Here is an 11,667-nt window from a genome sequence, read left to right as displayed (position 1 = left end):
TACTATGTTTCTCTTTTACATTCTGTTTTTTTTTATCCCTCTCCATTTCTCATTTGTTTGTCCTTTTTCCCTTTTTTCACTTTTTCTGCTCTCTCTCTCTACCTCTCTCTCTCTCTCTCTCTCTCTTTTTCTCTATTTACCTCTCTTTTTCTATGTATATCTTTCCTTTCTTCTGTATTTTCTTTTCTCTCTTTTGTTCTCTCTTTCTGTCTCTTTCTCTGTCTTTATCTTTTTACTATATCTATCTTCTTTCTTTTGCTCTCTTTTCTCTCATTGTCTATCTCTCTTTCTCCTTCTTTTACTATGTTTCTCTTTTACATTCTGTATTTTTTTATCCCTCTCCATTTCTCATTTGTTTGTCCTTTTTCCTTTTTTTCACTTTTTCTGCTCTCTCTCTAACTCTCTCTCTCTCTCTCTCTCTCTCTCTTTTTTTCTCTATTTACCTCTATTTTTCTATGTATATTTTTCCTTTCTTCTGTATTTTCTTTTCTCTCTTTTGTTCTCTCTTTCTGTCTCTTTCTCTGTCTTTATCTTTTTACTATATCTATCTTCTTTCTTTTGCTCTCTTTTCTCTCATTGTCTATCTCTCTTTCTCCTTCTTTTACTATGTTTCTCTTTTACATTCTGTATTTTTTTATCCCTCTCCATTTCTCATTTGTTTGTCCTTTTTCTCTTTTTTCACTTTTTCTGCTCTCTCTGTCCCCCTCTCTCTCTTTATATATATATATATGTATGTAAATATATTTTTCCTTTCTTCTGTATTTCCTTTTCTCTCTTTTGTTGCCTCTTTCTCTTTTATCTTTTTAGTAGACATCTCTTCTTTCTTTTGCTCTCTTTTCTCTCATTCTCTATCTCTTCATATCTCTCTTTCTCTTTCTTTTACCATGTCTCTCTTTTAAATTCTGTATTTTTTATCTCTTTCCATTTCTCTATTTGTTCTTCTTTTTCTCTTTTTTCACTTTTTCTGCTCTCTCTCCCTCTCTCTCTCTCTCTCTTTCTTTCTATCATTTTCTTTTTCTGTCTTTCTTTTATATTCTGTTTTTCGATGTCATATAGTATTCTGGGCTGCCATTAGTTTGTGTCACAGTGTCATGAATATGCCGATATGCTATTGGCTGAACTACTCCCCACAATGCCTTTCTCTTCTTTCAGTTCAGAATCTTATGCGCTTTGTTAGCTGGGTTATTTGACTCCTATGTTGTTTTTGTTTTGTTTTTTTCAGAAATTCGACCCACAAAAAATTATCTAGTGTTTTACTTTTTAGGTCCAAGAGAATTATGTAAATAAAAACTATTTTTTAAAATGAAAAGTCTTCAACCCCTGAAATTAGCTAATTTTATACGACACAATTGAGTCGTTTTGTGCAAACTGATCCGGAAATTGGGGTAGATTTTACCCAACCCAAGTCCCATTTTTGATCCAACACTTCTGATAACTGTTGAAAAAACTTACAATCATCAAGAAATATAAAAGAAGGCGCATTATTTTGGCTGTAACATCAATCAAGACTGTTATTAGAAATATGGAAGCAATTAGGGCAAGGGAATCTTCTATGTGCACGATAACTCTTGCAAGTGGAAATTTAAACTCCTCCCCCGTGCATCCACCCGCTACTGCAGTCCACCAGCTCAAGTAATGTCACAGAAAAAGAAAATGACAGCTTTTCTTTTAATTGGACTGTTTTTAAACGTATGCACACAATTTAAATATAAATAGTAGTATACGGCGATCCCCTTTCAGTATCCCCGTCTCAAAACGGATTCTACCGTCCCTCAGCTTTGTACCTCGGTTTTTGGATCCGCAACGAGCACAGCGCCTTAATCAGGTTACCCAGACTGCATTGTTCGACTCAAAGAGCCTGGGAAAATGGGATACAGACACAATACCAAAGAGAAAAAAAAGGAATCGGAGAAAAAAAAACAGACTGAGAAGTTGTGCATTCAGCTAAGCTGCAAAACCCCTCCCTCCTCGGTCCCCCCCTCTGCATCTGATCTCTCTCTCTTTTCTCACCCACCCTCTCTCTCTCTCTCTCTCTCTCTCTCCCCCTCTCTCTTCCTTTGCAGCTGTGCCGAAGTGCTTTCAGTCGAGCGAAGGAAAGTCGAGGGGGTGGCAGTGCGAAAAGGAGAGGAAACCCCCCAGGACCGTTGGCAGGGGAGCATCTACCACTTCACTGAGAGCTGGAAAGTGCGCAGGGAGACGACTCCGGAGTGCCAGTCAGGTGGTGAGGGGGAGACAAACAGGCGGGGGAGTCCCGACTATCGGAGTATCCACCGTGGACTGGGGGAGAATCGAACGACCAGAGCCCGAAGAACCAGAGTGTCCGTCAGGGGTTCGGGCGGTAGTGTCCGCTTGAGGGGTGAGGGGGAATCAAACAGTCGAAGGAGTCCGGAGTACCGGAATATCCACCAGGGACTGGGGGACAACCGGAGTGTCCGCCAGGGGTTAAGGATATTCAAACAGCCAACGGAGTCCGAAATACCGGAGTGTCCACCAGGGGTTAAGGACAGTCAAACGACCAAAGGAGTCCGGAGCACCAGAATATCCACCAGGGGCTGGGGGACAACCAGAGTGTCCACCAGGGGTTAAGGATATTCAAACGGCCAAAGGAGTCCAAAGTACTGAAGTGTCCACTTGAAAGGTGAGCGGGATTCAAACAGGAGAGGGAGTCCGGAGTATCGGAATATCCACCAGGGCCTGGGGGACAACCGGAGTGTCCACCAGGGGTTAAGGATATTCAAACGACCAAAGGAGTCCAGAATACCAGAATATCTACCAGGGGCTGGGGGACAACCGGAGTGTCCGCCAGGGGTTAAGGATATTCAAACGGCCAAAGGAGTCCAGAGTACCAGAATATCCACCAGGGGCTGGGGGACAACCGGAGTGACCACCAGGGGTTAAGGATATTCAAACGACCAAAGGAGTCCGGAGTACCAGAATATCCACCAGGGGCTGGGAGACTACCGGAGTGTCCACCAGGGGTTAAGGATATCCAAACGACAAAAGGAGTCCAGAGTACCAGAATATCCACCAGGGGCTGGGAGACTACCGGAGTGTCCACCAGGGGTTAAGGATATCCAAACGACCAAAGGAGTCCAGAGTACCAGAATATCCACCAGGGGCTGGGAGGCTACCGGAGTGACCACCAGGGGTTAAGGATATTCAGACAGGCAAAGTACCGGTGTGTCGTCCGGGGTTGTAACACCGGCTCAAACACAGGCTCTGTTGATGTCCCCGATGCCGGAACAGCAGAGTGAGAGAAAGAAAGGGTGACGGGTCCTTTTAAGGGGGGGGCTGAAGGGGGATGCTTTCGCCGAGACCAGGCTGGTAAATGCCACCAGACGCAACCGACTGGGGAAAGATTGCACCACGATTTCTGCGAAGGTAAGAGCAACCCCGGACTTCTTTCGCCATCAATGGTCCCTGAAAACTCCATGAGAGACCTTAGAATCCAGACTTACCGCAAAGCTCTTTTCACCCGAAAGAACTTTCCGGTATAAATAACCCCCGAGACCATTAAGATGCTTCCTGCTGATGCAGTCTGAACCGTAAGTGGATTACAAGGCGCAATATTTTCGGGGGCTGCTCTCGGAAAAAAGGACAAAGGACAATCCTAAAGTGCTGGATTTGCATCTGAGGACCCTTTTGTCTTTCCTTGGCCGTGGATTACAGATGGGCTTTGTGATCGGTCTCACGGATGACTGTGCAGCTGTTAAGGGGGATTCAAGTGAAGACCGCGCCGGTTCTTGATCTCTGAAGATTAAGCCAACGTGGATGTTGAAAGGGAATCTTCGATGTCACGTTTTGCTATGATTAATAGGACATGAGAGTGTTGCGTTTAATGAGGGATTTTTATCGGGACACTAGTTGCGTGTCGTTGACTACATGTGGTTTGTCTGCCTGGATAACGGTCCTTGTTTTGGGATTCTGGCTAAAGGGACATTAAGGGACATTACAATCTTAACAAACTGAGGACACTCCTCTTCAGGTGATCAGTGACCTAAGTTGGCTTAGGTCCTCCTGGATAAACTTAGGACACTCCTCTTAAGGTCTCTCTAGGTGTCTACTTGAACACAAGAAAACAGTGACTCAGATGGTCCACGTAACTGGATTCTGGCCACAACAGACTTGACATTAGGGAACACCACAATCTGATCTTTACTGGACAAACTGAGGACAGTACTCTTCAGGTGTCTACATGAACACAAGATATCAGTGACCTCAGTTGGCTTAGGTCCTCCTGGATAAACTTAGGACACTCCTCTTAAGGTCTCTCTAGGTGTCTACTTGAACACAAGAAAACAGTGACTCAGATGGTCCACGTAACTAGATTCTGTCCACAACAGACTTGACATTAGGGAAAACCACAATCTGATCTTTACTGGACAAACTGAGGACAGTACTCTTCAGAGCTCGTCAAGTGTCTACCTGGACACAAGTGAACAGTGAACAAGTCATTGTAGGTCCTCGTTCCTGGATTCTGACTAAGGCAGACGAGACATTACGTATGCCAGAAGGGTTTTGACTGACTGGACACAAGCGAGCAGGGCCTAAGTTGGCATACTTCCTTGTTCCTGGATTCTGGCTAAAGTAGATGTGCAGGAACACAACGATCCGATCGTCACTGGACAACTTGAACACATTCTTCTTCAGAGCTCTTTAAGAGTAACTGGACACAGGCCAATAGTGACCAAAGGTTCTTGTTCCTGGGTTCAGGCTAAAATAGACCTGCTAGAACACAACAATCTGATCTTCGCTGGACAACCTGAGGACCCTCCTCTTAAGGACTTGGCTCCTCCTCTCAAGCAATTCAGGATGGTGCCCCCGCCCCCCACCAACAAACCCCATGTCTGCCTGTCCACCATTCTAATCATGAGCAGCATGGCGCTGATCGACGCCTACTTGGTGGAGCAGAACCACGGCCCCCGAAAGATCGGCATCTGCATCATGGTAATGGTGGGGGACCTCTGTTTCCTCATCGTCCTGCGCTACGTCGCCGTGTGGGTGGGGGCCGAGGTGCGCACCGCCAAACGGGGGTACGCTATGATCCTTTGGTTCCTCTACATCTTCGTCCTGGAGATCAAAGTCTACTTCGTGTACCAGAACTACAAGGCGGACCGGAAGAGCTTGGACGCCCTGGCCCGGAAGGCGTTGACCCTGCTGCTGTCCATCTGCATCCCGGTTCTCTTCATGGTCCTGGTGGCAATTGACCATATGGAGTACGTACGAGCTTTTAAGAAGCGAGAGGAGATCCGGAATCGGCTTTTCTGGGTGGTGGTGGACTTACTGGACATTCTGGACATACAGGCCAACCTGTGGGAACCCCAGAAGAAGGGACTACCACTTTGGGCAGAGGGTTTGATGTTTTTCTACTGCTACATCCTCCTCCTCGTCCTGCCCTGCGTCTCTTTGAGTGAAATCAGCATGCAAGGAATAAACATCGTACCCCATAAGATGCTCCTGTACCCCATCCTTAGTTTGGTGACCATCAATGTCATCACTTTATTCATCCGGGGCGGAAACATGATCCTGTACCGGGACGCCAGGGTATCTGGGATCTTGATCGGCAAGAACGTCCTGGCGATCCTCATAAAAACCTGCAGTTTTGTTCAGTATCGAAGACAGCTACATAGCGCCCCTCCTAGTTTTGGGGTGGAACTGCAGAAGAACTCAATGGCCCATGCTCGACCTAGCCCTACCCCTCCCCAGGCGGTCATACCGGACCAGACCCCCCTACCTGAAGTGACTGCATGTGAGCACACGTGAAAAAATATGCGTTTTTTTTTTGGTTCACAATGAGAACACTGATGCACACAAGCCAGCATCTCCACTTCCTGCTAAAGACATTTCGGGACTTGGTGGAGTTGTTTTCCTCCTCTAGTCACGTTCGAACGGGAAGAAACTGTAACGCGAGAGGATATATTTTTGAAGTGTTTCAATAATACTGCGTGATGTGGTGTGTTCAGTGGACCCCCAGGATACGACATGAAGCAGGGGATCTGAAAGTGAAACTGCCGTATAGCGGGGGATGGAAAGCTAAGCTAATGAGCTAACAGTAAAGTCGCAAAATAATATGTAGTAATTAGTAAGTAATTAGTAAGTTTCGTAAATAATAAATATACACGAAAAGGAGATTTTTTTTTATCTACCATTGGTGCAATGTGAACTGAGGTGGTTGAGTGGAGTGCCAGGTGGATGCAGAGGACGAGGGAAAACAGCGACTTGGTTTAATTGCCTTCTTATTTTTAATTATAATGTTGCTTCTTCTTTTAGCTTTGCTGCAAGCTTTGGGAAATATATCTAGAATAAGTTTAGTATAAAATGAACCAATTTTAAGAGTTGTTTAATAAAAACAAAAAGACAAATATAAATTTTGTGAAAAAACTAAGACTACACCATTTTTATAGGATTGGACCATTTTTGACTCTCCCTTTAGCATCAATTCAAGCTTTAGGAAACATAGTCAATAAATACAGTACAAAACCAGACTATTGTATCATAGACTTACAAAGTCTTTACAAAGCACAGCAAATTCTGAACCGAGTGAAGAAAGAGACAGCCATCGTGGGAAGTAGTTCAGCCGCAAGCATTTTGCCATGTTCATGTGCCATGAGGCTAACCAATAGCAGGCCTGCATATGAATTCGACGAGGAAATCAAAAACGTAAAACCGACAAGTTAGTATCTTAAACATTTTGGGCCTGCAAAATAATTGATATAGTGGGGAAAATGCTGTAAAGAGAGGCTGGAAAAATACTGAATTCCATGTCTATCCTTACAATAACATCAGCTAGGGATGCCGTGTTGCGAAAAATGTTGTAAATAGAGGCCAAAAGCTTTTTTTTCCAACCTAGTAAAGGAGAAATGACATATAGTGGGGTAGAGTGGAAAAGACGCTTTTGAGAGGGGCTGAAAAAAGATTGCATTTCTTGTTGTAACATCATAGGCTACGGTTTTCCCTACTCGGTAAAGGGGAAAGGTCATATGGCTAGGTATATAGTGAGGTAAAATTGCTGTAAAGAGGGGGTGAAAAAACATTGTAACCTGAAAATATTGTAAGCTAGAAATGTCACGTGTTGGGAAAAATGCCATATCTACTGGCCTAAAACCATTTTTCTACCCAGTACAGGAGAAATGACATATGGCGGGGTACACCGTGAGGTAAAAAGACTGTAAAGAGAGGGTTAAAAAACATTGTAACCTGAAAATATTGTAAGCTAAACATGTCATGTGTTGGGAAAAATGGCATAAATATTGGCCTAAAAGTATTTCTTCTACTCAGTAAAGGAGAAATGACATATGGCGGGGTATACAGTGAGGTAAAAGTGCTGTAAAGAGGGGGTGAAAAAACATTGTAACCTGAAAATATTGTTGGTTAGAAATGCTATGCTTCTGATGTCATATGTTGGGAAAAATCCCATATCTACTAGCCTAAAACCATTTTTCTACTCAGTCAAGGAGAAATGACATATGGCGGGGTATACAGTGAGGCAAAAAGGCTGTAAAGAGAGGGTGAAAAAACATTGTAACCTGAAAATATTGAAAGCTAGAAATGTCACGTGTTGGGAAAAATGCCATAAATAGTGGCCTAAAAGCATTTTTTCTACCCGGTAAAGGAGAAATGACATATGGCGGGGTATACAGTAAGGTAAAAGTGCTGTAAAGAGGGGGTAAAAAAACATTGTAACCTGAATATATTGTTGGTTAGAAATGCTGTGCTTCTGATGTCATATGTTGGGAAAAATGCCATATCCACTGGCCTAAAACCATTTTTCTATTCAGTAAAGGAAAAATGACATATGGCGGGGTATACAGTGAGGCAAAAAGGCTGTAAAGAGAGGGTGAAAAAACGTTATAACCTGAAAATATTGTAAGCTGGAAATGTCATGTGTTGGGAAAAAAGGCCATACATAGTGGCCTAAAAGAATTGATTTTACCCAGTACGGGAGAAATGACATATGGCGGGGTACACCGTGAGGTAAAAAGGCTGTAAAGAGAGGGTAAAAAAACGTAACCTGAAAATAGTGTAAGCTAGAAATATCATGTGTTTGGAAAAATGCCATAAATAGTGGCCTAAAAGAATTGATTTTACCCAGTACAGGAGAAATGACATATGGCGGGGTACACAGTGAGGTAAAAAGACTGTAAAGAGAGGGTGAAAAAACATTGTAACCTGAAAATATTGTAACCTAGAAATGTCATGTGTTGGAAAAAAATGCATAAATAGTGGCCTAAAAGAATTTATTTTACCCAGTACAGGAGAAATGACATATGGCGGGGTATACAGTGAGGTAAAAAGGCTGTAAAGAGAGGGTGAAAAAACATTGTAACCTGAAAATATTGCAAGCTAGAAATGTCATGTGTTGGAAAAAATGCATAAATAGTGGCCTAAAATAATTTATTTTACCCAGTACAGGAGAAATGACATATAGCGGGGTACACCGTGAGGTAAAAAGGCTGTAAAGAGAGGGTGAAAAAACCCAATAACCTGAAAATATTGTAAGCTGGAAATGTCATGTGTTGGGGAAAATGCCATGAATAGTGGCCTAAAATAATTTATTTTACCTAGTACAGGAGAAATGACATATGGCGGGGTACACAGTGAGGTAAAAAGACTGTAAAGAGAGGGTGAAAAAACATTGTAACCTGAAAATATTGTAAGCTAGAAATGTCATGTGTTGGGGAAAATGCCATAAATAGTGGCCTAAAAGCATTTCTACCCAGTACAGGAGAAATGACATATGGCGGGGTATACAGTGAGGCAAAAAGGCTGTAAAGAGAGGGTGAAAAAACGTTATAACCTGAAAATATTGTAAGCTGGAAATGTCATGTGTTGGGAAAAAAGGCCATACATAGTGGCCTAAAAGAATTGATTTTACCCAGTACGGGAGAAATGACATATGGCGGGGTACACCGTGAGGTAAAAAGGCTGTAAAGAGAGGGTAAAAAAACGTAACCTGAAAATAGTGTAAGCTAGAAATATCATGTGTTTGGAAAAATGCCATAAATAGTGGCCTAAAAGAATTGATTTTACCCAGTACAGGTGAAATGACATATGGCGGGGTACACAGTGAGGTAAAAAGACTGTAAAGAGAGGGTGAAAAAACATTGTAACCTGAAAATATTGTAACCTAGAAATGTCATGTGTTGGAAAAAAATGCATAAATAGTGGCCTAAAAGAATTTATTTTACCCAGTACAGGAGAAATGACATATGGCGGGGTATACAGTGAGGTAAAAAGGCTGTAAAGAGAGGGTGAAAAAACATTGTAACCTGAAAATATTGCAAGCTAGAAATGTCATGTGTTGGAAAAAATGCATAAATAGTGGCCTAAAATAATTTATTTTACCCAGTACAGGAGAAATGACATATAGCGGGGTACACCGTGAGGTAAAAAGGCTGTAAAGAGAGGGTGAAAAAACCCAATAACCTGAAAATATTGTAAGCTGGAAATGTCATGTGTTGGGGAAAATGCCATGAATAGTGGCCTAAAATAATTTATTTTACCTAGTACAGGAGAAATGACATATGGCGGGGTACACAGTGAGGTAAAAAGACTGTAAAGAGAGGGTGAAAAAACATTGTAACCTGAAAATATTGTAAGCTAGAAATGTCATGTGTTGGGGAAAATGCCATAAATAGTGGCCTAAAAGCATTTCTACCCAGTACAGGAGAAATGACATATGGCGGGGTATACAGTGAGGTGAAAAGGCTGTAAAGAGGGGTTGAAAAAACCCAATAACCTGAAAATATTTTATGCTAGGAATCCAGTGCAAAACAAAAAAAAGCCAGGTAACCTGTAACCTGAAAATGCTGTAAGGTGGGGTTCGCCGTATCCCGGGGTCTACTGAATTTGTTTCCCTTTTTTTTCTATGTGGCGTTTTTTATAGTTAGCGTCTTTCTTGTGTGAGAACAGGGTTCGTTTGCATCGCGTTCGGCACAACATTTCGCAAGCGTTGAAAATTCCCATTTGAAGTCCCATCCGGCGGGTTTTTCTCATGTGCTGCAAAAAAAATAATTTCAAAATAAAATGGAAAAAAATGATTCTTACACTCATGGGTGTTTTGCCACGTTTCATCGGGGTAAAATTGGTGTTCTAGCATGTTAGCTACTAGCCGCTAATTAGCTAGTATAAATAGAATATCAGCACGGCGGCGCAGTGGTTAGCGCATGTGCGGCACAGTTCATGTCTTGGGAACCTCCTGCGTGGGTTCAAATCCAGCTCCGGACTTCCTGTGCGGAGTTTGTATGTTCTCCCTGTGCTTGCGTGGGTTTCCTCCGGGCACTCCGGTTTCCTCCCACGTTCCAAAAACATGCATTTCAGGTGAATTGGCCGGTCCAAATTGTCCCTAGGTGTGAGTGAGCGAATGAGTTGTCTGTCCCAGTGTGCCCTGCGATTGGCTGGCAACCAGTTCAGGGTGTCCCCTGCCCACTGCCCGATGATTGCTGGGATGGGCTCCAGCACCCCCGCGACCCTACTGAGGATAAGTGGTGTAGCTAATGAGATGATGAGATGAGATGAGAAATAGAATATCAACCATCACAATACATTTTTACATCCATTTTAACAAGATACGAGAGATCGTATCGTGTTTTTTGAACGTGAATTCAACATATTTTATAATTTTTATTTTATTTTTTTAAACCAAATTTTAACCAACATCATCCTTTTTTATCTCATCTCATCTCATCTCATCTCATTAGCTGCACCGCTTATCCTCAGTAGGGTCGCGGGGGTGCTGGAGCCCATCCCAGCAATCATCGGGCAGTGGGCAGGGGACACCCTGAACTGGTTGCCAGCCAATCGCAGGGCATACGGGGACAGACAACTCGCTCATTCTCACCTAGGGACAATTTGGACGGGCCAATTCACCTGAAATGCACGTTTTTGGAATGTGGGAGGAAACCGGTGTGCCCGGAGGAAACCCACGCAAGCACGGGGAGAACATACAAACTCCGCACAGGAAGTCCGGAGCTGGATTTGAACCCACGCAGGAGGTTCCCAAGACATGAACTGTGCCGCACATGCGCTAACCACTGCGCTGCCGTGCTGCCCATCCTTTTTATATATATGAGAAAACAGAAATAATAACAATAACGAGTATAAAAACCAGTGTTCATTTTTACCTGTGAAAAGTGATGGGTCCCGGGCAGTGTTCCCTCTAAGTTGCGCGTGTCCACAATTGCGCACTGCTCGCACATTCTCAGCGCACAAGAAAATCGAGCCAGCGCACAAAAATCAGGGCTCAAAATGACTCATTAGGAAGCGACTTAAGTCAAAGTTACAGTGCATGAAGGTCAAAATAAACGGGTTCCCCTGACGTTGTGTTCTTAATGCGGTATTTTGAAGTCGAGTCGAAGTAGAAAGAAGTCGAGTAAAGTCAGTAGAGTTTGTCGAGAACCGGCTTCTTCGGCTCGGCTCACGAAAAGGAACCGGCTCTTTCGGGTCCCAAACGGCTCTTCAGGTTGTTTTTGCTTCTTTAATCCCTACACACCCAAATATTATGTAAAACTATGCACAAAATGACTTAAAAGAAGGGGGGAATAGAACAAAAAAGAAAAAAAGACCAAAATGAAAAAGTAGTGAAAAGCTGAGAAAAAAAGAAACAAAAGGAAGAGAAAAAAAGAAGGAAACATTTAGAAAAAAGCCAGAAAAAAAGAAAAGAAAGAA

At 43.0% G+C, this 11,667-nt stretch overlaps 1 protein-coding gene across 1 annotated transcript; it reads left to right on the top strand.

Annotated features, from left to right (window-relative positions):
• The first annotated feature begins 2,103 nt into the window (after positions 1-2,103).
• LOC148354470 (transmembrane protein 121) lies at positions 2,104-5,774 on the top strand. Its single transcript, XM_088351419.1, has one exon. The coding sequence runs from the start codon at positions 4,813-4,815 to the stop codon at positions 5,761-5,763; it is 951 nt and encodes a 316-aa protein (XP_088207545.1). The 5' UTR covers positions 2,104-4,812; the 3' UTR covers positions 5,764-5,774.
• Positions 5,775-11,667: the final 5,893 nt, after the last annotated feature.

The sequence above is a fragment of the Urocampus carinirostris genome, chromosome 13 (genome assembly GCF_059441175.1).
Source record: "Urocampus carinirostris isolate Australia breed hairy pipefish chromosome 13, RoL_Ucar_1.0, whole genome shotgun sequence".
Lineage (NCBI taxonomy): Eukaryota > Metazoa > Chordata > Actinopteri > Syngnathiformes > Syngnathidae > Urocampus > Urocampus carinirostris.
Note: the sequence above shows the minus strand (reverse complement) of the source record. Positions and strands in the feature narration are given on the sequence as shown.

Bases quoted from the DNA above. Each gene is read 5' to 3' on its own strand.
- LOC148354470 (XM_088351419.1), top strand. From the start codon at position 4,813: ATGGTGCCCCCGCCCCCCACCAACAAACCCCATGTCTGCCTGTCCACC.